The 27,547-nt window shown below is 40.2% G+C and overlaps 4 protein-coding genes across 6 annotated transcripts; 1 reads left to right on the forward strand and 3 right to left on the reverse strand.

The window, feature by feature from the left end:
* Positions 1-571: 571 nt before the first annotated feature.
* Positions 572-7,203, reverse strand: otop1 (otopetrin 1). The gene is made up of 6 exons (XM_038697379.1): positions 6,357-7,203; positions 6,012-6,148; positions 5,625-5,683; positions 5,269-5,399; positions 2,941-3,848; positions 572-1,950 (listed from the first exon to the last, which is right to left on the reverse strand). Exons 1-6 carry the CDS (start codon positions 6,715-6,717, stop codon positions 1,780-1,782), a joined length of 1,767 nt encoding a protein of 588 aa, XP_038553307.1. The 5' UTR covers positions 6,718-7,203; the 3' UTR covers positions 572-1,779.
* Positions 7,204-11,063: 3,860 nt separating this feature from the next.
* tmem128 (transmembrane protein 128) lies at positions 11,064-17,087 on the reverse strand. The gene is made up of 4 exons (XM_038696148.1): positions 16,927-17,087; positions 15,596-15,728; positions 14,382-14,543; positions 11,064-12,977 (listed from the first exon to the last, which is right to left on the reverse strand). The coding sequence occupies exons 1-4, from the start codon at positions 17,024-17,026 to the stop codon at positions 12,878-12,880; spliced, it is 495 nt and encodes a 164-aa protein (XP_038552076.1). The 5' UTR covers positions 17,027-17,087; the 3' UTR covers positions 11,064-12,877.
* Positions 15,601-27,547, forward strand: zbtb49 (zinc finger and BTB domain containing 49). 3 transcript variants are annotated; one of them, XM_038696146.1, is made up of 8 exons: positions 15,601-15,763; positions 23,276-23,476; positions 23,618-24,744; positions 24,845-24,891; positions 24,976-25,049; positions 25,431-25,513; positions 25,727-25,888; positions 26,657-27,547. In XM_038696146.1, exons 2-8 carry the CDS (start codon positions 23,325-23,327, stop codon positions 27,391-27,393), a joined length of 2,382 nt encoding a protein of 793 aa, XP_038552074.1. In that variant the 5' UTR covers positions 15,601-15,763; positions 23,276-23,324; the 3' UTR covers positions 27,394-27,547. The 3 variants fall into 3 exon arrangements, with proteins under 3 accessions (XP_038552074.1, XP_038552073.1, XP_038552072.1); XM_038696145.1 differs by lacking the exon at positions 15,601-15,763 and adding an exon at positions 22,757-22,829; XM_038696144.1 differs by lacking the exon at positions 15,601-15,763 and having other exon boundaries at positions 23,015-23,476.
* Positions 19,781-22,790, reverse strand: lyar (Ly1 antibody reactive homolog (mouse)). Its single transcript, XM_038696147.1, has 8 exons — positions 22,066-22,790; positions 21,836-21,950; positions 21,648-21,755; positions 21,416-21,496; positions 20,845-21,154; positions 20,456-20,509; positions 20,197-20,282; positions 19,781-20,060 (listed from the first exon to the last, which is right to left on the reverse strand). Exons 1-8 carry the CDS (start codon positions 22,185-22,187, stop codon positions 19,923-19,925), a joined length of 1,014 nt encoding a protein of 337 aa, XP_038552075.1. The 5' UTR covers positions 22,188-22,790; the 3' UTR covers positions 19,781-19,922.

Below are 27,547 nucleotides of genomic sequence, written 5' to 3' on the forward strand. Positions count from 1 at the left end.
ATGATGCCTGTGGACCTGTTTGAGGATAATGTCTAAAATGTAAATGTATGTAGGCCTATCATGTAAAATAAGCCTTTTGTAGTTGCATTTAAAATGAAAATCAAAGAAAAATGATGAATTCAGTTAGCCTACTTTGTGTCAATACATATTATTCTGTGTACTTTTGTTTCCCCCTAAATTGAGTCTTTATGTGTTTCATTCATATTTGTGAAAGAGCAGACATGAATAAAGAAGTGATGGCGCAATAATCCCAGCTGTAGAAGTTTATATAGTGTAAATACGCTTTTGGACTGTCCTATTAAACTCCAAAAAAACACAAATAGGCTACGTGGCGCCATCCTGTGGTGCAAAGGTCTACTACAATTGCTGCCTATTCAGAAGTTCAGCGAAAAAAGCAGAGAGATCCTTAGAGTTAGGAAGTGCAGACAACTTGAGAAGATATAACACAAGAGCAGGTCTTGTATATGAAAAATCATTTATTTCAGTAGGTGAAAGATATACATTCATCACTATTGTACACATAATTTCATATGAGCACCATTTCATTGGAATTTCATAAAATAGTATCATTGTCTGAATGATGATTTTGATATATATTACGATATAATATTGCAGTTTGCACCTAAAAAAACAAGGATTTTACCACAAGTTGGCACATACAGTGGATAGCACCAGGCTGAGAACTTGCTGGAAGTCTTTGATTTGATATAAAATGATACAGTACAAGTATACAGTATATGTGTTTTATATCAAAGAGAAAAATGTAATATCACAGACTGGGATGTTTTTTGTTGCTGACCCTTCAGATGTAAACACACAGTCTCTGGTCCGGGATAGCAGTTGTGATCACAGCAACCTTTGTTCTTCACCAACATATTTTATATTGGTGTAATAATCCTGGAACGATTCTGATATAAGATTCCCACTTTTAACAATATGCACCTGATTTGAACAATATTAAAAGAGTGCCTTTTATGTTAACATGAATTCAATGTAATCACGGTAGAGAAGGGAAGCAGTTTTTGAGAGGAAATGTGTTATCTCACCTCAATGAAATGTGGATACAGATCAAACAAAACAGTGCTACCTAGTAACGTCATTTTGAACACAACTTTCCTTTCAACTTGACAGAACAGAGAATCAGCATACAAAAGGAAACTGTCCTTAAATGACTGAGAGAGGCAGGTGCTACTTCTGAGAACTCTAGTCCAACTCATAAAGATTATTCAAAATATAGTGCTAAGTCACTATCTGTGTTGCTCAAGTGTTGCATACCGTTCCATTAAACTACTTGAAGTAAATGAGAACCATATCCATAAAATATGGGTCAAGTGGTACACCAATGCACTCGTGGCTCTGGTAAATACAGTACTATTACCTTATTAGATATTTGAGACTAATAGGCCATTCAGGGGCTTAGCTGCAGAAATTTGTGAGTAGTCTATTTTATACTTTCAGTTAATAATATGAAACAGTACAAAACTGACTACTAAACAAAAAGGTACAAAGGGCCCCTTTGAAATTCTTAAAACCAAAGGTTCTTCTTACCAACATCTTTAATAAGCCTTGCGTTATACAAGGTAATTCTTCAAGGAACATAGGCTAATAGGTTCGTCTTCCTCTGCAATCCCCATCACTGAGGGATCTTTCGTTTTTGTTTGTCTCCACGGCTTGCTTTCAAGTCTGAACAGTTGACCTGCGCTGTGAGACGCTCTCAGGAGCAGGCGGTGACAAGTGTTCCTGTATGTTATCTGGCATTGTCAGTCACCTGTTATTCTGTCAGACCTGGCGGAACACCTCGAAGAGGCAAGCAACCGAGTGCATGCGGTAGAAAAGGTTCAAAGGAATAGCAAAATTGAGAACTGTGATCCATATGCTGAAGCCAAATGTCTGCTCTTCCAACCCGTTGTCGTATTGTGGCCGGCATCCAAAGGCAGGAAGGATCCACAGCTGAAGGAAAGAAAGAAATTAAATTAGGTAAAGCTGCAATTTTTGGTGCACTTTGGGGCAGTGCAACTAGCTGTACACATAACATTGTCATATTATCACCTTATTAAGCTATTATCGCTAATATGTTAGAAAACAGTTGCCTATTTACACATCTAGAAGATATGGAGCAACATTAGAATTAATGAAGTTGTATTTCCTCATGAATGGAAGTATCTCCCTTAGCTCTACTTTGGTCTCCACCAACTATTGAGGGAATCATCTGCCTCTTTAGCACCTAAATGCTCCACTACATTCAACAGCTAGTTGCAAACTTTGTCCATCTGCAATGGATTTTTAGAGCTTTTTGATGAACCTCAAAAAACATAAAGTTGTGTGCTGTCAAACCAAAACGCAGAGCTGAGGGGAACTTTTGGGTTTGCGATATGTGTCACTACGAGTGACACATATCACGTTACACTACATGGCTTTTTAAAAATGTATTATTATTATTATTATTATCATTTTCAAGTTTCCATCTTATTTTACATTCATTATGGTATTTCCTGTTTTTATGTTCATTCTATGTCTATTTTCATGTGAAGCATTCGGTGCATGTGATTTCTTTATTGTAAAGCACTTCAACTGGCATTTCTTGTATGAAAGGTGCTAGATAAATAAAGTGTATTATTATTATTATTATTATTATTATTACTACTACTACTACACATCATCAATTGATCCATTGTTAATATAAAAGTATTGATTAGGGCAGCTTTAAAACAACATTGTGTAATTTCTGCTTCTGATAAAAAGACAGTAAATGAAAACAACCTTACAGGAGCATTCACTGGAAATTTAGATGAGTAACTCTGGTTAAGGTTCTAATTTTAAGGAAGCACTCAGTTAATAAAAAAAATATATCTTTCAGATAGTTGGTTGCCACTAACGTACTTTACCCTAATTTAATCTCATGTACATTCAATTATCATTTTGACAAGCACAAATGCTTACTGAAATGTTGCACATTAGCAGGAAGATGGCAATGTTCTTCAGGATTTGCCTCTTTATTTTTGGGGGCTTCACTACTTTGTTTCCCACAGGCAGCGGCACATCAGGAGGTTTCGTCGGACATGTGTACACCTGTCCGCTCTCCTCCTGCTTGTTCTCTATGGTCACACAGGCCATGTCTGGAGTCTCATAGCCTTGGTTGATGATGCCGTTGTATGGTAGGGCCAAAGAGGACGACACCGAGCAGATTTCGGGAGCAGCTGGTAACTCAGGGTCCTTCCTCGCTCCATCTTCTGGCTGTCGATATAGGGACTCTATGATGAAGAGGTTCTGGATGCACTTCTCTAGCACAACAAGCAGAGAGTAGACGAAGTTGGTCCAGCGGTAAGAAGGGCTGCTGTTTGTGCCTAACACAGCCACTATGCTGCACCAGGACATGAGCCAGGAGCCGATAGAGGACCCAAACAGCAGCTCTGTGTCCAGCTGTCTGGACGGATTCTTGGAGGTGTCCAGCGGCATGTTATCCGCTCGGTATATGAGCAGACCTGATAGACTGGCAGAGCACATAAACACCAGCATGACGATGCCATAAATGTAGAACATGGTAATGGCTGACTGACGCGTTTGGAGGGAGTCCTCTAAATGGGTGATGTAGACCACCAGGACTCCAATAGTGCTGCCCAGTGCAAGAAGACCCAGAAGGGGGCCTAAGATGAGGCCCTGGGTTTTGGTGGCCAGCCTTTTATGGTTTGAAGAAAGGTCAATGGTCCGTCCGATGTTCTTCCACATGACGAAGAGCATGGCGGAGACAAAGATGTGGTACTCAATGTTGAAAGGAAAGAGATATTTGAGACTGCTGGAGAACATGGTGCAAGTGCTGGTGGTGCAGTTACAGAGAGGCTCTGAGTTCTCTGCAAAACAAATAAAAACAGATGCAATTTCATAAGAAATCTATTTTTATGCTGCCCTGCGTTACCACTGTTTGTCTATCCACGACAACATCAACAAAGCCATGTATCAGGACATACGTATAAAATAGTAAATATTTCATAGAAGGATACATAGGATTTCACAAGTTCATCAATATGAAAATAGACTCAAAATAGTACATTTCAAGACTGCCTTGTGCAAACATTCGCAGATGGCCTCAAAAAATTTACATAATCTTGAGTAGTTTAAATATGGTATTAATAATCTCATGACCCTTCAGATTTTTTTCAGCCCTTTGTGGGGGTCCTGACCGCAGGTTGGGGAACACTGCTCTACACTATTGCCACTTCAAATCATTTGGATCACCACAGAAGAGAGGAAAAAGCGCACTATATTTCTATGCTCACACTAAATTGAAGGCAAAAGAGTGTCAACATCTGTTCAGATTATTGATAGTATTTATGGTTTGCCTTTCAACCACGAGGCCACCAGGATGGCCCTTTTTAGCCATCTGTTGATTGACTTTGTTTTTAACGCTTTTAGATTTGTGATGAAACTTAACTTTCAGGTTACTGAAAAAGCCAGTACTTTTCTTCTGCACTGCAGATTTAAATGATTTTGATGGCAGAAACCTATAAAATCAAAAATAAGTTTCATGTTTTGTTTGTTAATGAATGCATGGGCTATCTTTTCCAGCACAAAACTCCATTATAACTTTATATCTTACCTCTTGGTGGTCAACATTCATTAGCCATGTTCTGTTGATTTGACTTTGAAATTTCACTCGGAACGCCTGAGCATCTTAGATGCTGATGACAATGCACTTTTTATCCTTGCTCACTCCTCGTCAAGTCCACTACAACACGCTATGGTAATGCTTTTGCCCTCTAGAGATCATCTCAACAAAACCCTGCTGTGTGCCCCCACCCGCACCCCCCAAAGGCCACCACTATGGAACTGCACCCTTTAATTAAAAAGGGAACAACAGTCAGGGAGCAGCCAGCCTCACAGTCAGCCGGATATGAGGAGGAGCAGCCGAATCCCCCAACCCTGGGCTTAGATGTATCAGTTACTGTAATTGCAGCACCCTTGGGAGTAAGCGGCATGGGGACAAAGCCGTCTGAGGTCAAGTGGGGGGTTGCCAGGGAGGGCGGTGGTGGCTGAAGTGTGGGGAAAGGGCTGGGGAGGGGGCCTCAGCACTAGCAACACTGTGCGTCTCTTGAAACCTAATAGAGAGACGTTCAACACAAACAAGACCCACTGGGCTGCCGAGCTAACCTCCCTTCCCCTCGCAAACCCTCCTTTCCTTCCTTTTTCTTTCATCCACTGAAGTGAGCTCTCAAGTGGACTATTGTCGTTTTCTTCCAGGTACAAGCCAGCAATCAACCTCTTGGCCCTTACCTATAGTGAAGTTTTCGTAGCCCAGGGCAGAGAGTCTTCTCATATAGTTGTTCAAGAAGTGCTCAGCCTCTGCCCTCACACCGTTGCACCACAGGAGGAGGTTGGTAAAGACTGCATGGATTACACCAAATCTGAGGGGAACAGTTGAAAAGGTTGATGACCACTCATCAAATAGCAAGTGGCAGTGATATGTACAATTTGTCTTGATGTGCATGTATTCAGATTTTGCACGTTCTTTAGTGGCTGGTGAGATGTTTTATGACTGTGACATCCAAGCATGATTTATGGGTGCAACCAAATTGATTTACAACAACTAAAGTCTTGTTAAGTCATAATATCACGGATTTCACGTATACCTCTCAAATGTTTCAAAGCTCTTGATGACATCCTTGATGTGAAACCAGAGAAAATGCACCTGAACAAAACACAAAAAACTTCATGTAAAAAGCTGTGCAAAACATTATCCAAAACATGGCATATTAAAACATATTTCATAAACAGAAAAATCTACTTAAGAATGATTTAAGTCACTTTATCAAAAGGATTTCCCTTGCCATATGCAGTTACACTCAGATAACAAGGACAATGACAGGATTATATTGTGGCAGCAACTCTGTACTCACCTCAACAACAAAGAGCACATTATTCAAAGAGCTACCTGGTTAAGTGGTGCACAGAAGAGGAAAAAGTGTCTAACACTGCTGAAAGATTATCACAGTATTAAAGCGGGGTTGTAAACGTACCTGTGCTATGGTGTGAGTTGCATGGATGACAGGATATACCCCGATCACAGCCGACAGACAAGTTCGATAGCCAACATAGTACCCGATTCTAAAAGCGTCCATAGTCAATGAAAGGAGTGCAAGAAGGGTCAAACCACCTACCAAGGAAAAAGAAATAAAGATCAAGTTATTATTGCCACCGATGAAAGAAGTTTGCTTTGCTTATATGGTAAAAGGTTTTCTCTAATATGTCAAACAGATTATGTTTTTAGTAGGCTAATTACCGAACATGTGGAAAAGAATTACGTCAATTTGCTATTTTGCGCATTTACTGTTGTAATCTTGCGCGTAATCTTACACACTCGCCTCTTATCCAGCATGTGGTGGCGTGGACGTCTTTCTCGGTCCGCGTGTTCTTCCGTCTGTCCCGCACCAGGATGTACCACATCATCCAGATCAGCTGGAGGATCATGAGGCCGGTGATAAAGGACAGCAGGTGTTCTTGCTTGATAGAGGGACCCTGGGCTAGCATCAACGCCGCCCCGATCAGCAGCACATTGGTACCGTACTGGCCGCTGAGGATCTCTGCGTTCTTCCTCGGATAGTCTGACAAGCTGAGTTTTAGTTTGGAGAACACTTTCTTGTCGGGCTCGGAGCTGGACGACGAGGAGGAACTGTGACAGTGCTTGTTCAGACACATAATGTCCAGGCCGGTGTGTTCCACCATGGTGGAAAAATCGCAGTACCGGGAGAAGTGTACAGTCAAAGTCGCGCGCGCTATAAGTGCATTTGAGGGAGGCCAGGTGCCTGTTGCTACAAGGTGGGAATAGGTACCGTTCCAAACATGCTCATTCAATCTTAAAGGTCCGGCTCAGTGGTCACGCATAGTTTCAATGTCCAGCCTCGCTGAGGATGGACTTAAAAGATGCCATTGTCATCTTGTAACCCCGAAGCTGAAATATCTGGTCGTGTAACAGGCTCGCTGAGTCACTGAAAATGGGAGATTGCGTTTCAGTCTTTGGTAATCCCAGACCCCCCTCCTCTTGAAACTCCCATATGTTACAGAGAAATCACTGGGCTTGCTGTGCCAACCATTCACTGCCTACAGAAGCAAAAAAACACTAAGCACGGAATTATCCACAATAAGAGGGTAAGAAACGAGCTTCGCCCAAATCCACCTTTTCAGCGCAGCTGCCAGGCAGTCTTTCCAAGTCTGCTGAAATCCTCTCAGGGTGGCTATCAGGTGTTAAGCATGCAGGCCTGGATGAGATGAAACGGAAGATGGCATTTCACAAACCTGCGGTTTTTACAGGTTGGAGGAAAGTGACCTGTCCTGACTGGCTTCAAATCCAAGTGCCACCTCCTCAAACCCTTCTGTCCACTTGTGTTTGAGATGTGGTAGTTAAAAGCTTTGCTTTCAAGGTGAAAAAAGAGAAGAAACAGAATACAGTGGTCAAATTCACAATGGCTTTTTATGAGTGGGTGTCAAGAAGAACACTAAGACGATAGGCACTGAGAGCTCTTGTGGATTTGACCATGTAACCCCTGGTTTGGGCGGACGCGTGTAATTAGCATAACAATAGAAGGACGGCTCACATAGGCTAGGTTTGAGAGGTGATTGGTGTGATGTGAAGTCAGGAGGGGATGGAAATGGTATTCACGACCTAATCATTCATTAAAAAAAAACAATAGCATATGGCTCCTTTTTGAAAAACGGTCTAATTAAAAAGTGAAACGCAACTAGTGAAATGAATACACGGAGCACAGTGGCTCCACAATAGCTCCTATTCTGCTTTAGGACTCTTGTCAAGGCCCCAGGACTCCCGAGTCAGCAACTTGGACTCCAAAACACTTTTTAAAAAAACTAAATAAGTGGTTGATAGATGGTTGAAATAGATTGAGGGCAAAGGGTGGTAGCCTAAGTTGTTTAACTCTTAATGTGAGCATCAGCAGCCCTGATTTATACATTTATGTTATAAATGTATGATTTATTAAAAAAAACCAAAACTTTTTACTCAAATAATAATATGCATTGAAGTAAACTACGTAGGAATGTAGGAGGTTATTGGCCATTGAGTAGCTCTCTGATGTTACACAGAGTTCCAGGAGGACAGATGGAAATAGACATGAAACTAAAAACAAGGACAATAAAGCTGAAAGAAAGAGAGATAGAAAGTAAACATAGAATAATCATGAACATACAAGTAGGGCTATTTTGTAGGCTATAGCATAACAGATTTTATATATAATTTGTAGCCACGTGGATGTTTTAGTGTAGGATTACTGACACCTGACTGTCTTTACTGTTCAGAGAGATGGCGTGCATCGTTATGCAACAACGATGCGACACTGAAGTCATTTGTTCTCGATTTTCAAGAAGATAATCATGTTGCACGCAGTCTACAATATAAACACGAGGAGCGTGGGAAGGAAAACAGCGCGCCGTTGCGCACAGGAGCATCTCTGTGTTTTAAGGACCGTTTTACAAAATAAGCTAAGGTTCCCACGGCTACAACACAGCTTCAGTCCTGTCGTTTAATAGATATACATATGTCCTTATAATCCAAACTGCTATTCTATTTATTTCCCTTCAGTAGCACATTTGAGATCTGTTGGTTAACAACGAATTTGGGGAGGATAGGCTATGTTAGCTTCAGGCCTATTTCAACGTTGGGTAACTATATGTTTGTCATTCAACTAAATGAGAGGCCCTTTAGCCTTTTACGAGGAACAATAGCATCATGAGGTTGGGAGATGATCAATTGTTCCACACAAACATCCGCTGAGTAGGCCTATCGATTTCTTGATTACCGTGGGTAAGAGAGTATGATCAATTCGTTATCAGGGCACTTTAATGGGCGATTGATCAAGTCTGGACATTTATGATTGAATCTGGAAGTGTTCAATTAGCTCGTTGTTGTTTGCACTTCAGGAATATCTCCAAAACATCCTGATTGATTTTCAGTGCAGTTTGAGGACAAATCACTAACTGTGCAAGTCACCGTAAAAAGCCTTGTCCTCATCTTTAATAACAAATGTTTTTAAAATAAATCAATTACAGGCACTTCTTCCTAAGGATATTTCCATTTTATGCTAATTTGTACTTCACTGCATTTCAGAGGGAAACATTAGGACTTTTCACTCCACCAGATTGAATTGACAACACTAGTTACTTTGAATATTTACTAATACCTATAGTCATCTTTTAAAATATAATACAATAAGTAAAGATCCCAACAAATTGGGTCACTTTAAAATAATAATAATACACTTTATTTAAAGAGCAAGTCCTAACATCTGCAGCTTCACAGAGACACAGAAAGATGAAATTAAATACCAGGTGAATAATAAAATACATTCCCCTCCAAAGGTATTGGAACAGTGAAAATAAAAATCAATGAAACAAACAGGCAGCTCAGATAAAGTCAGGATATGCTTTCAGATAAAAGTGTAATTTCACAAAAGACTTAAAAGACGACACTGACTCAGACAGCGTCATTTCCTCGGGCAAGTCGTGCCTTGGTGGCAAAAGCTCTGTCCCCTTCTGATTTTAGCCTGGACTCAGGACGAGAAGGCGACCCCTGCCCGAAAATCTCAAACAACCCAAAATTTCATAAAGGATTAAACGTAATGGTACCTCTTGGTTAAGCTGAGTAGCAGAGTTCTGTACAATCTGCAGTCCAGTTTTTACATCTTATTTTTCTAATATTTCTGAAGTGATAAAAACAGGACTGGACAAGCTCAGTGATACATTGTTCAAAACTTAAATTGCTATCAAACAAGAAACAAAGATTTTTTGCAACAGGCTCGATATGTCGTGACATGTGACCAATGGATGGCAGTATCTTAGGATTACTGCTTTCTTACAATTGAGCTGGAAAATGCTTTATTGATATTCATGTTTCTTAGGTTAGCCAGGCAGTCCTGTAAGGAACTCATACTGAGGTCAGCGGGCTTAACAGGGAGGCACAATGTTATATATACGCAACAGTGAAAAGGAATACCATGTCTGCGGATCACATCGCCCAAGGGAGCATAGGGAGAACAAAATCGGTCCAAGAATTGACCTTTCAGGCACACCATACAGTAACGATATGGGGTAAATGATATCAGTTACTACTGTGTGTATTGATGCATCCTTGTGTAATGATCCTATAACATAAAACATATCTAACATTCTGCATGATTACCTCTGATACTTAAAACATAAATCTGTGCTTTTACATAAAAATCTTAGTGCAGGACTTTCACTTGATGTTCACAACAACAAAATCTGAATACGTCATCCACCACGGACATTAAGTACACTGATCTATTACCAACACACTGGAGAAATATAGTGCATGAAGAAACAAACAGACAGGAACAATGTAAGAAGCTTAAATTTTCCAGTTTTATGTCAAACATCTGTTTTCTATGTGTACTGAGGATTAAAAAACACATAATAAAGCACCCTTAGTGAAAACAGGCTCTCAAAATCCAGTAAATGAGGTTCACAAAGTTCAGATAATTGTAATATAACAATATCATACTGAGCAAAGAATTATAATGACTTTTAAATAAAAGTTTCCTTCTTATTGGTGTAAACTAATCCTGCAGCTGACCTGAGTGTTGTTGTTGTTGTGGATAACATTATATTGAGAGGCGCTTGTGCCATGTGTGTGAATGAGAGTGGGGAAAAAAAATCAAAACGATATAATAAGAAACACCACAAATATAGAAGACAGTCAGTGTTACCAGTGACTTCAAAAAATAAACATACACCTGCATCAACATCTCTCTGACAGTGTCAAAAAAAAGAGCCTGAGCATTATCAGACTCAAAATAACATTTGCGTTGGACTGCATTAGATTTGACTGTGTATTAACTGGTTACCAGTTAAATGTGGTGTTGATAATGTACAACAGGTCAGAGAGTGGAAAACAAAATTAAAAAATGAAATGCTGTCTTTCATTTTGGTCACAAATACGCTTTTAATAAAGTCTCAGGTCCAACTTTGTATCTTGCACCGTTGCGGTTTTTGAATGATGTATTTGTTCAAGGTTGTGCTTTATTAAACAATGCCAATTTTTGTAAATAGTGAAATAATTATAAAAAGTTTATTGCAGAAAAAGACATTACAGGATATGACTCTTGACATTCTTCGCCACAAACTTAAAAAACATACAAATTAAAAAACAATTTATTGGTTTTAACATACAAGCACAACATGCATTTTTCACAGGATTTTTTAACATGTCACAATAGGAAAAGCACAGGTGTAAATAAAAAAATAAAGAACAATGGTTGAATTCCATTTAGGTGTTTGCATTTCAGGGTCCTGGTTTTGTGCATGCTGGCTCACTGTCATGGCTTACTGAAACATTTAAATAGATCACAGCCATTGTTACTGTTATTAGTAACACTTGTTATTAAGTACGGCTTTCTTCCTACCACAACAAGCCAAACACGTCTGCTGTGAAAAAGGGCTACGCTCAAAACTCTAAATTACATTTTGACTGCAAAAAAGAAGTTCGCCAAACACAACACAATGCATCCCATTTCTTGACAAAGATGCCATTGTTTCTTTGGGAAAACACAGCAATGACGAGTCATAAACTGGGAAGTTGAACAACTGAGTGATCCTACAATCCTGACCTAAAAAGCCTTAAAGCCATCACTACAGACGGACAACAGTTGACTGATAATTGTTTCAATAGTAGGGTCTACATCAATCTGCTGCAGGTGTAGACAGGCAAAAAAGGTGTGAGACACAGAGCAGGGAGAGGATGACAGGGGCAAACGAGCGTGAGCAACGAGGCAGATCCTTCCAAATGAAACTCTAGCCACTATTGTTGACCATGTGGTGGACCATGGCCTCAGCTTAAAGGAAGCTGGTCAGCGTGTCCGGCCAAACCTCAGCAGATATACAGTTGCTTACGTAATTCAGACTTTACAAAGGGAGCACACTTTCACCATACTGATGTCCACTTGTGTAATCCAGCACAGAACAGAACTACTTCCTGTAACAATCTACAAAAAGCTCATGTCCATGCCCATTTTTCTGTTGCCTTCAAAGTGCTGAGACGATCTGCTTGAAGGTGGGAGAGACCAAAAAAGCAAAAAAAAAAAAAAAAAAGCCCGTACACAAATTCCCTTTCAAGGTTTGGAATGGGACAGAAACACGTCCAAGTATGTATGAATAAGTTACCTTGTGTCACGAGTCATGTGCATGTATTGCATAAATTACATCTATTACATATTTTAATAGCACATTCTCCCTTTGACCCTTTATTACATGCAGAGAATATTTGAACTTGAGGCAGATGATGACTACATTGATTACAGTCCCTGGACAGTGCACTTACTATGACCTTACAATTTCTGATGTGTAAGTTTTATTCTAATTTTAACAGTATTTTCTCCATTTAGAGCATTCTTTCTGAATCTTGTATAGCTACTAATATGAATAATGTGCTAATATGACTTTACAGTTATATATATACACAGTATTCTACAAAAAAATGTTGGTGACTCCATATGCGTTTTAAATGTATTAATATACGTTTCAAAAGGGAGATGTGTGTGTGCGCGTGTGTGGACTGATGGCAGGATTCCAGTATGCTACGTCTATTAATGTAGTTGTCAACTTTAGTGTTGTTTAAGACAATTTAAGACATACAGTATGTGTGCAACGGCGGAGGGGGGAACAAAACTCATCAATTTAGTTAACAATGAGATGTAAAGTTCAAATTGCATAGGTATTAAATATGTAATAATTAATGACACAGGATTTATCTCCACAGAAATGTTCACAATTTAAGGCCAAATACAGTGTTGTTCGTTGTTCTTTCCACTAAAAGACATTTTGTGAATATTAAAATGACAACCATCTTCACCTGCCACATTCATCCAAGCAAAGAGATGAACATGACCACACCCATGAACTGTGTGAAGAGGATGAGTGGAGTGAAGAAGGACCACACCGGCCACAGCGCCATGTTAAAGCTGCAAGGGAAATAGAATAACACTTACAAGCGTGTTCCTGTTCGAATCAGTTGGGCAGTATTGATCTATCTCAAGGACAGACTTCAGATGTCAGAGATCCAATAGACAGCATTGACCTGGCATAACACATTAATGCACAAACTAACAAGGCAATCTCAATTCACATTTGATCATTTAAACCATTAATGAGCATGATTGCCCTACTCAGCCCTCATCAACCAGTGATAAAAATGAGCAAGTACTGCTAAACATATGCAGTGGTAAAGGTTCCACCTCACACTGCGTTAAGATAGAAACCACTCTTACCGCATCATTCTGTCTTGATCTTTAGATAAGATTAAATTAGATTGTTTATTAGCCACACGACAAATGCCTTTTTTTTTGTCGTTTGTCCTGTGGCTAATAAACAATCTAATATTGTTGTAAATCACTGATATACAGATGGATTTAAATAATATCTGAGTTTCCATGAGTAGGGAGCTTTGTTGATTGTACACATTAGACCAGCAAATCTAACTCTGTACCCTGTATCTTTTTTATGCCCCACATAACTAAGTGAAAGTGTTTGGCAAATAAGTGCACCATATCGTACCAAGAAGATTAGTTGAGGTTATTGAGTATTTCTGAAGTCAGGCTAGCCAATTGTGACGGCACCCACTAGTCACTCAAAGCGGACACGCCCATTATTAATGCATAACTTTAAGCCTTAATATAGTTTAAACAAATTAGTTATATAAAAATTCACCCACCTGTACAGATGTACGGGGAAATGCCGTTAAACTTCACACATTTTTTGGGAACATATTTTGACAAATAAAGGCAGGTCTCAATTAGACGCCTGGTCTGTTTTTTATAGTAGTTCTTTGGATGTATATTTGAAAACCCCACCAGGTCACATGCCTGAGCTGGTTAAGGTAGATTCTCCACATTTATACCGTTTAGTTCACTTTACGGAAATAATAAGCCCGAAGGTATAATTTATTCAGATTGGAATGGAATTTTTATGGCTGATACCAAGATTAATATTTGAGTTTAAAAAAGCTAAATTGTTTTTTTTATTTTCAAATGATTTTAATGAGAATTTCTTAAATTAACCAAGATATGTGCCAAGTGGGACATTTTACAGTCAGTGTTCTCTGGTGGAATAAACTATGAATTGGTGTCACTACCTAAAACATGTCTGTCATTTCTGTACTGCAATCTTTTGTTACTAATCAGACAACATGTGTTCATTTCATGTAGCCACAAAATTTTAAATTGTTAATTCAAGCAACAATGTGTCTTCATCTCTCCAAACTTTTACTAAATCCCCCTGTTTATGTGTTTTTATGAAATTGGAAGGATTAGAGCACATTAAGGTAGTTTGCAGTTTATGTATTTAGATTTACTTATTTTTTCTGTTACCTGCAAGATGCAGCGATAAAAGCTGCAGTTGTGATGGGAGGAATGGCAGGGTACTCCTGGTCGTAGTGCTGGATGCCTTTGAACCACTCCAGGTAGACAATGCAAAACATAGCCAGAGACAGGCAGATCCCGAGGAGCATCAGACCCACATTGAACCACCAACTGGAAAAATAGAGGTTGAAAAGATAACAATGTATTTAAGACATAAAGGCAATCTATTAGTTAGTTAGACTTTATTGTCCCTGCACTGAGATTCTTTTTCACAGCACTGTACATCACAGAGAATACACACACTGAAATACATGAAGTACAGCACAACAGCACATAAAAAAGGCAGTTAAAACAACACGAGAACAAGCCTTGTCGATTCCTCTAACGATTCACCCTGCTTAGGGATGCTATAGCTGCGGCTTTTGCGATAGTGAGCCCTCCTGCACCTCAGGGACCTGAACCCAGAGGGCAGTACAGTGAAGTGGCGACTGAGTGAGTGTGTGATGTCCTGTTCTATTTTATTTGCAGAGCGTGTGATCGCATGATGACCTTACAATTGAGCTCTGAGAAGTTGGCTGTCGGGAGACCTATAATCTGGGCAGCACTGTTGGTTATGCATGTGAGTTTGACACAGGGTGGGTTGAACAACGCTTTGGTACAAAGGTAGGAGGACATTGGGGACAACATGGCGTCCTTTATGTTTAGGGATAGTCTTTGATGGCGTCTTTTTTGAATGTCCTGTGTATGCAGGTTAAAAACTTTATTGAAAAAAAGTTTATTGACTAGTGTGAGGCCATGATATTTAAAATATCTATAAAGACTGAAATACAAAAGATAGTACTGTTAACAACAACACAAACAGCTTCCCAGTGGTATCAGATACCAGTGCTTTCATCGGTATCATATACACCATTGAAAAAGAAAACCAAAAGATGTTAAGTTTAGGGTGTTCTATGAGCTAAAGCCTATCGTAACAAAGAAAATAGGTGTACTGTGTGTATTGTAAACTCATAGGAACTAACAAAAAGCTGGCGTCCCATTACTGGATCCTGAAAACCAAGCCACAATGGAATAATGACTCATACTTCTCAAATGTTTTGCCTGCATTGTCGCAGATAAAACCTAGTGCCTCTATTTACTTTTAACCGATTATCATGGGGAATGGAAAATTAGAGAACAAGATCCACACGGCACTCTTTGAGTCTTCCTCATAGCTCGGTTACCTTTTGATTGCATCGTTCTCCATTATGTTACGGAGGAAATCCACATAGTAGGTCACACCGATAGACGCCACGATCCAGAAAATGGAGTGTCTGTTAATGCGAGGAAGAGGTTTAGCATCTTTTTCCTCCTGACCTGGAAGGTATCAGATGAGAGAAGAGTTTCAATACGTGAGTCTACTTCAAGATTGATTGATACAAATTGATTCATAGCAAGTTACACTTTCACAACTATTACTCAACAATTCACGTGCCCATAAAAGTTTGACTACAGTGTTTTACCATCAATTAAATATTTAGACATTTATCTTTACCATTCAACACTAACACTGACTCAACGACAATCCAAAACTCAAAGGCACTGAAAGGGTTACAATATGGTATAGAATTTACCACCAAATATGAGATTTGTCTTGCCTCAACAGAATGTCCCCACCTGTCAGGTTTAAGGAGCTTATGAGGTGAAACTGATATCTTTCTTTGAGATAATCCTAGTTCTCGGAGAGCTATTAATCTCTATAATTTACTGGTTGATTAAATGTATCAGAACCTGTTGCTGGCTGCTGAAGTGCTTCAGCGTGCTGGTCTACTCTCTGCAGAGTTCACAATGAACCCCATGCCCTAAACAAGTAGTTGGCATACAAGTTTAATCAAAGTTATGCTTAGTGGTCCATCTTGGACACAAGATACAGTATACCATGTCATCTTGCCAGAAGGACCACTGGTGGTATGTAAACTGGAATATACAGACAAATGTTTTGTCTGTTGCTTGTAGTACGGTTATCAGTTTACACTGGCAAATAGATGACCCTTGGATTGGGGAAAGTGTAGGAGTAGGGTTTCCCTGTATTACGTTGCTGAGCTGACACAGCGTTTGCTCACAGTCAAAACAATCAAGAATTGCTGGATTTCTTCCAGTGAGGGCCACAAAGTTGGACAATTGTCCACTGTACAAGCTGTACAGTAACCCTAACCCTCCTCCCCCCAAGGCTGAAAATGTTGCAACCACTTATTGCATATTTTACAACGTTATAAATCCGCTATAGTATTATGAAAGAAGAAAGTCGTTTGAAGAATATCTAACAAGTGAACTACAAACTGCACATTCAACAGACTTAACGATAAAAAGCTGGCCACATTTCGAACAAAAATGTTTGCTGGAGTTAGCCAGCAAGATGTTTTGATTATTTGACACTATGACAGAAGTATTTAACTTTACAATAAGGCTGTCAGGGCTATATAACACTGTTAACTTTACCTTCAGGTGTAAACGGCTCTGTCAGAAAACTAGTTTAAAATGGCGAATAAACTAACACAATGTGTCTGAAGCTTACTCTTTTCATCTTCGTCACCCGATGTCGTTGTTTGCATAAGAAACTCCGCATCTCTCTTAAATCTATTCCGCAACGTTGCAAGCTCACTGTCGTTAAGCATGTTGATGCTCGCAATAACTTACAGTAGCTCTAAAGGCTAACTGGTGATTAAAGAAGGCACTTCCTGTTATACACAGAATCGCTTTTTTATGACGCACTTGAAAGCGACAGTTGTAGTTTTTTTGTATAGAAATAACTGCGTCTATGGTTTAACACAGTGGCGGCGTAGCTGCAGAAATAAAAAAAGGTCCATCAGATAAACATACAATAAAAGTTTGAATCCATGGGTGCCTGGTGTGTTTTAGTTTTTGATGAATGCATTTAAAGACACTGTATATTAAATTTAGTTTAAATTATATGTATTATTGCTTAATGTATATTTTTTGTTTCGTTACCGGCGCTACTAAATAAATTAACCTAAACTGGCATGGCCCAGAAGGTCCATTTTGATTATAGAAAACAATGTTTGCATTTCCTCCATTTCCATGTATCAATAGGTTCCAAATTTGGCTAAGAGTAGCAGGTTAATCAATAGAAAACGTACACTGTAATCATTAGATCTATATTATATATATATATTAAGGACAGTGACATAATACCACATCAAACTTTTGCCAATAGGAAAATAGTATTACTGATTTTGGATCATTATCTATAGTATAGCCCACTCCACTACAGAAAAGCATGTCTGATACCATCAATTGATATAAATAAAATAGGTAGGTATAAACCAAGTCAAAGTGTTTACATCTTCCACAAAGACCATCTTGACACAAACAGCTTCAAACAAACCTGGACCTCATCTAGAAATAAAATATACCTTTAAAAGGATAACTGAGGAAGTAAAAAGTCTGACAGGGCACCTTTGATCCCAACCCTCACAAACTCTGCAGAATGCATAATAGCTGGCTGCATTCCAAAGTCTATCTTAAATGTATACCTTTACATGGCGCTGGCAAGAATCTGACCCTGCTGATTAAAAACCTTCAAGGAGGCACAGGCAGAGCACATGCAGTGGAAAAAAAGTGAATTAGAGTCTACTTTTTTGTTGGCTGCTACCATAGTTGCTACCACTTATTCTGCAGTCACAACTGTCTGCATTTGTCAATCTATTCTGCAGTTTATAAAGAAAGTACATCTAAAACGAATGCGATCTAATACAACAGTCCTGCAGTACATCTTACCACCATCAAGATCAAATGTCTCACATTATTGAATCCATGAGCATACCTTGGTCCCTTTGCAGCTGCACCAGGTAAGAGTGTTACTTCATTCTTACCAACAAAGAAATTTGAACACTTTACACCAATTCTCAAATCCTTTTGCAACATCTCCATTGGCTCCCAGTGTGTCAGAGAATTTATTTCAAAATACTGTTGCTCATCTATAAGTCACTAAATGGTTTAGGGCCAAAATACATCACTGAAATGTTTTTACACTTTGAACCCTCCAGACCAGTGGAGGATGAAATATTCAGATCCCACACTTAAGTTAAAGTACTAATACCTTACTGTAAAAAATACTCTGTTACAAGCCCAAATAATAGTGTGCGCGTAAATGATTAGTTTCTAATAAGCAGTTGGCACCTTAGCCATGTATGAATGTGACACGTAGCGTAAAGCGTTTTGACTGACTCGAAAGGCCCCGTATTACAGTCCTTTTGCCATTCATACGTTGCATTAGCCACTATAGCCTACACACGCTTATAGAGCAAGTAAAGGCTGTAACAGCAAAAGCAGCTTGAGTATTGCTTTAAGCAAGGGTGTGTCTTATTACTTTTAAAATTTTGGAAATTCTCATACATAATGTAATAGAGACAGAGATGGGTCATAAAGTCAAGCCAACTAGCTGCATAACATCAGTTAACAGCTATTTCTGCTGTACTAACTTTAACACTATAAGTTAATAGACAAACTGTAGGAGTAAAACTCCTGAGTCTAATTAAACAAGCAAGAATATGTTGCATTCATTTTTTTTGTGAGAGAAATATATATTTTATTTCTTTAATGACATTGTTCAGATAGCTGCTATAAGACCAAAGTTCAGGGCTGAAACAGCCCCATACAGAACATATGGCCACACAGTTAATCCTGCAATATCTAATGGCGGAAATAAAAAGTGGATCTGTCGTGTTCCAACCGCAAAGACAGACTTAGTTTCAGAGTATCCTGTGGGGTATGGATTAAAACAAAGCATTATGTAATATTGAGTCCCGCTGAGGACTAGAAAACACAATACTAGTAAATTTGAGTAACAGCTTGACTAATACCCAAAGTATGCAATATACAATTACAGGGAAGCAGTGTGATGAATGAGCATCAGTGTTAAACCTGCTGGGATTAGCAGAGCTTCATAAAGCTGGGCAGATTTCCTCCTGTAGCTCCTCCTGTGTGCGTGCACGGGGTAAAGAGGCTGCTCATTCTAGCGGTGAAAAATCAGACGGCATTAAAACTTCACCTGAGGCTGACACCAAGCGTCTTGCTTCTATGGAGCTTCTGTGTCCCTGGCCAAGTGAACCCCTTTCGGGGTGCCGAGGAATGTGCATTAGCTTCGTCCCGTGTGAGAGTCAAATTCACCTCAGGTGTACCTCTCCCATTTCCCTTCCCCCACTCTAAGATCCAATCCAACTGATAAGGTGCCAGTTCCCAGCCTTACCATGGGTTTGGGAATATGTAGGAGTAGTCAGCTATCACAATTGTCATTTTAAATATTAAATACAACACTGAGATGTTCTAAGGTCATTGGTAAAGGTCTTCCTCATGCTCAACAGGCCACTGAAATAAGTAAAACAACTGAACAGGAACAGGACGTGTAATTCAGTTATAAAATGATTTAATCTTCAAGATTATGTCATCTGTATAAAACATCGAAGGGAGGATGACAGACAACAATGGCTTTTAAATTGTAAAATTCTATGAACAACATACATTTCATGTCAGCTGGTGAGATAAGCATGTCTACTTTACAAGTCTAACTCTGTCTTTTAAGACTCTAAATTTGGGATTGTTGGTGATCTTCTTGTTGAAAAGTGCTAGCACTTCCTCCTCCTTTTTAAAATTTCCATCACCAGTGAAAGAGTAGTACGCTGCCAACACCTGGAAAAGAGGAACATATTAAACTTGAACTTCAAATAAGAACAACATAATGGGTTCAGATGTCACATGGGATGCTGTACAAAAAAAACTTTAGAGACTCACATCCACAGAGAAATGAAAACACTTCACGCCTCACCTTTTTCCTGAGTTTCTTTACTGACAGTTCCTGGTCAGGTGATTCTCTCAGTACAGCCTTGATATTTCCCTTCCAATTAAATTTCCCTGTAAGTTCATCAGAAACATCGGTTAGCTGCTAGTAGGGGGGATGTATTCAACAAGGGTCATTACCTCACTGTCAACAAAAGGAGCAACACTGACCCCTGGTGGCTTTATTCTTGTACACCTTTTTTCTTTTTTTATGAAAGATGACAAAGTCAGGTCAGGAGCCACATTACCTTTGGGAACTGCTTGATCCTCTGTCTCCTCTGACTCCTCTGCAGCTTGGTCAACTGAAACAAACAAGATAAAACAGTTATATATTAAGCCTAATACTAACACACGCAATTATACAATGAAATGAAAAGACTGGTTTCACAAGGAAAAACAAAAGGGAAACGTGAAATGAACAGCATACTTTCAAACACAAGGACACAAGAGCAGATTGCAATAAAATGGACATTCTGACTATTGGAGCACTTACACAAAATTTACCACCAATACATTATTTACATTTTTATCTACATTTTTTGGCCAAACAACTTCATTGTAAAGCTGACTATATAATACCATAAAGAGATAAGTATCCAGGAACAGATTGCAGGTACACATTTAGAAAAAGTCTTACTTGTCTTAATTTTCTTGCTGGATGTCTCATTTTCAGCAGAGTGCCCGTTCTGTTCTTCATCTCCGTCTTCTTCACAGCGGTTCTTTCTCTTTCTGCCCTTTTTTCCTGCCTGGTCGTCTTCTATGTCCTGTGCAACTGTCTTAACAGCCTTCCTGTCCTTCTGCTGACGGGCCTCTTTACGCTCCCGCTTGTTCAGTTTCTTCTTCTTAGCGTCTGGATGGCCATTCTGCTCTTCATTTCCATTAGTGTCTACTTTGACTTCAGCCGCTGTCTGTTTTGCTTCTTTAGTCTCCTGTGGGGCCTCAGGAGGCTGTCGGATTATGGGCGGGGAAAACATGGGGAACTTATTACTTGTGGTATAAAGAAGCATGCCATGTTTTCTCTTCATCTCATGACTATCAGAGCAGGACACCAGCCCTGTAAAACATTTCTGTACCTATTGAATTTACTTACTTTGAATTTTGAACTAAACTAACACCTTATCTGCTCTATGTTGACAGACAGTGGCTAATATGCACAGGGAAACAGTCAAACACAACAGTTCTGGTGATATTTAAGCAAAGTAACTTACATTGTCAGCTGCAGCGAGGATGTCCCACACTTCATCATGAAGACTTGTGTTAGCTATTTTAAGACTGTTTCTCATCCAGTTCTGACGGAAATGAAAAAATATATATATAGTTCATTCATGCAAGCCCACGGTGTCTCCCAGACTCAACAACAACACTATGAAGACAACTGTTCATTACATAAATGATTAATAAAACATAATAAAATTATTGCCACATATAAGATATGCCAACCTGAAACTTTGCCTTCTTTCTTGGGACGTTATCATACGAACTGACTTGTTGGAGCACATCCTTTAGCTTTGCACTGACTCCAGGTTTGTTCATGGCTTCATGGACTCTCTTCACGAGAGGAATCATCAAGTTAGAAACAAAAAATACCGCTTCTTTAAAGTGATGTGCATCGGTGCTCTGCATTTTACCTGGATCCACTGCTGCTGTTTCACGTCTCCTTTATTTGCCTTAGCCTCGTAGCCTTTGCCTCCATACTTCTGATCCTCGCTGATACATTTATTGTGGTTCTTGTAGTCGTTACCCCTGTTCAGCATGCACAGAGAAATACCGTTGCACACAAGCTGCACTGTGAGACTGGAGGCTAACGCTACGTGGTTATATCTAGCAAACAGGTTAAACAGAAAAGGAGACACATTACCAGAAGTCTTTTCCACAATCGATGCAGGACAGGACCTGGCACCCCCGGCACATATTCACGTGTTTATCAACCTGGGCTTTTTTCAGGGATTCACCACAGCCGTTGCAGGTGAAGAAGACCATCTTTAACGTTACTTTTGCTTGACTAAGCCGTAACGATAACTTTGATTTAACCGAATCTGCACACACAGACACCACTAACGGTACCAACGTATAGCTCAACCCGAATTTGGTACAATCCACATGCGAAAGCGGGATCCGACTTCCACAGCGGTGTCTGGTACAAGCTAACGTTAGCCAAAGCTAGCAAATATTAAAATAAAGCAATGGCTGGAGTAGACAGGGGTTATCAACGGGTATAAATGCGGCGAGTGCCGATGTTAAACTTGTTATACCGTCCAGCCGCCTGCTCCGTCCCAGTCGTGTAAACGTTTCAAAACACACGTGACCACGCCAACATATTTTAGCTACGTTAATAATCTTCCGTGTAACGTTAAAGATGTAACCGAAGGAAAGTTCCGGCCAGAGTGGAAAAGACTCTAAAACTAAACTTGTTTTGCATTCACTGGCAAAATGTGTTTAATGTCTTTGAGCGTGCGTAGTTTAGTTACACCAACTTGAAACGTTACAATATATATTACACTATCATTGCTTCTCTAAGTCTCAAAATAATCCTTCGTGTTTAGGCAGCGCGAAATCCGGGTTGTACCAGGAAGTGAGGTGACGTTGTTACACTCGACAAGTGACCCATCATCCAAATAAAAGGTGGACTCCTTTGGACTTATCTTTAGGACAAACCTTACTGAACAAACAATATTTAGGACTTAAATTCTGGGTTAAAATATCGTTCTTGAAGGATTTGGTGCTGCACTGATTCCCACCACTTACGTTGTGGCTGGTTAGCCTAGCTGTGTTGTTAGCTTGCTGTTAGCAGTTTTCGTCCAATTTTTGCATGGGTGGTCTCGCAGCACGGAAACACTGGATTCTGCGCAGTTGTTGAATTCCCTCTCTCTCTCTCTCCCTCTCTCTCTCTCTCTCTCTCTCTCTCTCTCTCTCTCTCTCTCTCTCTCTCTCTAATATTACAATGAGAAAAGTGTTGCCAGCACTCGCTTGCATCACTTTCAATCCGGTTGCATTTCAAGGACTGACTAAACAGATGAGTGATTAATATCTTCTTAATATTTGTTTTTGACATGTGTCTCCATGGTTAGCTCTTTTGATGGAGAAGTTGGAGCTGAGTTTTTCAGCTGCTGAGTGACGATGGACACCCTGTCCAACCACAGCTCTTACCTCCTGCAGCAGCTCCAGGAGCAGAGGATTCAGGGTCTGCTCTGTGACTGCATGCTGGTGGTCAAAGGTGTCTGCTTCAAAGCCCACAAAAATGTCCTGGCTGCTTTCAGTTCCTATTTCAGGTGCCTTTATGTCTATATATTTAATGGAGTGACACACCAGTCAATCAGTGGTGTATTTCCATCATTATTACTTGGCTAAATAATCATACTCTGCTGTTTTACGGTAACATAATGTGAAAAGTCCTGCTTTGATCTTTTCAGGTCTTTATTCCAAAATTCCCCCAGTCAGAAGAATGAGGTGTTCAACTTGGTCATCCAGGATGTCAGTGGCATCGGCCAAATATTGGACTACATGTACACCTCTCATCTTGACATCAACCAAGATAATGTTCAAGCACTCCTGGACATTGCTCAGTGTTTGCAGGTTCCAAATGTTCAGAGCATGTGCAATGCTTTCCTCAAGCCTTGCCCTCCACCAGTGGAAATCCCATCATTTTCTCTTCCGGGCATGTTGAGCTCTGAGCACGACTGCCTCTTGGGGAGCAGTCTTCCTCATGATGTTGACCTCCACTGTCCCTCTGAAACCCAGAGGCCTGGCTTCGGCAGTGACATGGACCACAGCAAAAGGATGCCTGTGTCTGTGCCTAACAGCAGCACACACTGTGAGACAGCCAGCAGCACTCAGGCACCCGTTGAAAAACAGCTCGTCCATGGTTACAAGCTCCGAAACTTCTACAGCAAGCAGTACTTCAAACAAAGTGCAATTCAGACTAATAGTGCAGCCTCAAACCAAGGCCCAGGCCCTTTGGTGCTGGTGGAAGAGCAGCAGAGCCAGCTCAGGGTCTGCCAGGGAGGGAGCCAGACTCCTGTATGCTCAGGAAACACAGCTCAGCCCAATCCTCCCTGCACATCTGTGGCAGCTGAAAATAATCCTGTCTCATCTTTAACACCCTCAGATAATTTAAACACCCCCAACTCTAACTCCACAGACTCCATGCTCAACAAGCCAGTGCGCCCAAAGAAGGCTGTGTACCTGAAGAAATACAACTACCTCCGGTCTCAGAAGGCTTTGGAGGAGATGTATGCTGAATCAGTCAGTGACCCCGTCCTCAGCTGCCCCAAAGAGACTTCTCAAGAAGAGTCTGTGGTCCATACTGAAGCTGCAGAAGCTCCTGTTGAGCACCTTAATGCCAACAGGGAGCAGGTCACAGAGACGGCAACAGATGCGCAACCTCCCAGTCCTCCACCTGTGGGCCAAGAAGAGCAAAATCATAACACTGTGCCAGAGCCACCGCAGCAGATAGGACACAAGCAGTATTGTTGTGAGGTGTGCGGGAAGATATTCAAGCACCCAAGCAACCTAGAGCTGCACAAGCGCTCACATACTGGTATTTACTGTTTTATAATAGCCTTACAATAGTTTTAGTAATCAGTGTGATTTAATTAGAAAATTATTTTCAGACACAAACCAAAATTCTTTTTTTGCAGGTGAGAAGCCCTTTCAGTGTAATGTTTGTGGGAGAAACTTCTCACAGGTATGTTGGTGTGTTATTTCTGTTTTGCCACAGTTACTCTTAGATAGGGAAATGAGAGATATCTAAACTGATTCTGCTTTACAGGCTGGAAATTTACAGACACATTTACGGCGACATTCTGGAGAGAAACCGTACATCTGTGAGTTATGTGGTAAAAGGTACAGTAACTTCCATGTATCCATTTTCCTCATTTAAATTTCCATGTTTTGTCTTTCCTCTTTCCTCTGTATATGTCTTTTTTTCAATGCTGCTGTATTATATGTTTGTGTGTCTGCCTTTACTAATAGCTTGATAATTTCCAAAGCTTAGCAATATACCATGATTTCAGGTATACCAATAATAATTGTGCATTTTTATAATATGTCTTTTATTGAGACCATAATAAGTAATCTGTGACGATGACTGACTAACTGGATCCGAATAGACTATATCTCAGTTTAGGCCCCAGCAATCTGATGTTTTCCCTATATTACACAGCCTTAATAGTCTTGACTGTTGCATATAATGTAAATATTAATCTGTGATTTAATCATTTCCAGCTTTACTGCATCAGGGGATGTCCATCGTCACAAAGTGGTCCACACGGGAGAGAAGCCACACCTGTGTGATATATGTGGTCGAGGTAAATGACTGCTCTAAACAGAAGCAATTTTCTCAATTACTTACTTAATCTATCTATATTTAGTTCTTACCTAATGGTCTCACTCTCATGGGTTGCACCTTTAAAAACGATTGATGGTGGCATGAGCTGCTTAGTTTGCAGACACAGCTGTAAAATGCTGACACATGGTTGTGAGACTGGTATCTCATTCACTGTACTTGTCTTCTTTCTCAGGTTTTAACAATCTGAGTAATCTAAAGGAGCACAAGAGGACTCATGCCACAGACAAGACATTCACATGTGACCAGTGTGGGAAATCCTTCAACACGCACAGAAAGCTTCTGAAGCACAAGGCCCGCCACGTCGGGGAAAAACCACACAGCTGTGCCACCTGTGGTGAGGAGTTGTTGAAAGTATTATTCTAATCGATTTTGTATAAAACACTTTCCCAGGGCGAAAACAGTTAAAGGGGTCGACAGGAAATGAATCAGCATATATTTCGATAATCGATTCTCAGCTTTAGTAATTTTTTGATTGTTTCAGCTTCTCAGTTGCAAAAAGTGCATATCTTCAGGTTCTGGACTTTTGGTCAGACAAAACAAGCAAATTGATGACATCACCTTTCCTGAATTATGATTGGCATTTGTACTATTTTTGGACATTTTATAGAAAGATGATTAATCCAAAAAATAATCAGCATATTTACATACATACATCCATTGATAATGGAAATAATAGTACAAATTATAGCTGCAGTGCAACACTGTTCAAAAAAAAAAAATCACATTTCAATTATAGAAATCCAGCCTGGTGCAGTTGCTGTGGTTAAACCCATGCTGATCCTGTCTCTACTGTGATTTTTTGGTGGTCACACCATATGAGCAAACTTTTACTGCTATTTGTCTTTGGTTTATTTTTTTCTGCTTGGCTTTCCAAGCCTAAGAAGTATTTGTAACTGCCGCTGACTGTTTGATGTCAGTATCCATTTCCTGCTGGACAGTCAATAATGATTTTGACTCTTAATGAATTAGTATCACAGGAAAGGCCCAAATTAACAAAACTAAAAGCATTCAAATGCTTGAATGATATTGTGAACCCTGGTAGTTTTTCTTCAAAAAATGCCTGCACTGTGTTTCACTCTATATATGTTCTTAATTGATGCAGGGAAGTGCTTCATCGGCTCAGGGGACCTGCAGCGTCACATACGGTCACACACTGGTGAGAAACCCTACATCTGCAACACCTGTGGAAAGAGCTTCACCCGCTCTGCCATGTTGAGGAGACACAGCAACATGCACTGCAAGGGGGCTCCAGCTGACAGCCCAGTCACCGACAGCTCGGACCCACCTCGTAGCTCGGATGATGTGGCCTCGTTCCCCAAACCGGTCAGCCACAGTAAACCTCCTGCTGCAGCCAGTGAGCCGCATTTCCCCAACATCATGCCTCATGCAGGCACCTCACCGCCTACTCCTTCACCACCACAACCAGCACCACATGTGGAGACTCCACCTCCCAGCATTCACCTCAGCCCAGCTTCTACCCCCGCCCCTCTTCCAGAGCTGCGCTCGCTGGTACCGCAACACCTCCTCTCCTCCAATCACCAGGAGAGAAGTACAGCCCTGACTGTCACAGATCACATGAAGTTGGCCAAACCCCACCTGACTCAGGAGGCTGTGTATGGTCCATATGTGGAGAATGGGAATATGTCAGTGGAGATGGGCAGAGGTCTGGCAGGGAGGCCCTACCTGCCTCCCACAGACAATCACTGCAGCCCCCTTACTACTCCTAGCAGACCCAATAGTGGGTCCTACAGGTCTAGTGAAGGCCAGTTTATCTCCAGTGTAACTCTTTGGGGCCTGGCAATGAAAACTCTGCAGAATGATAATGACATGGAGCAGTAAAATGTTGCAGCTTTGTCAGATAAGCACAGCATAGCCAGTTAAAAAGGGCACATTTCACTGTTGTTTATTTGATAGGTTAAAAGTGATTTGTAACACAAAAATGGTAGCTCCTATGATGAGGAAAACATGAAAATAAAATTGATGAATATATTAA

Source organism: Micropterus salmoides, unplaced genomic scaffold (genome assembly GCF_014851395.1).
Source record: "Micropterus salmoides isolate LMB-PRFRI ecotype aquatic unplaced genomic scaffold, ASM1485139v1 Ms_hic_scaffold_4, whole genome shotgun sequence".
Lineage (NCBI taxonomy): Eukaryota > Metazoa > Chordata > Actinopteri > Centrarchiformes > Centrarchidae > Micropterus > Micropterus salmoides.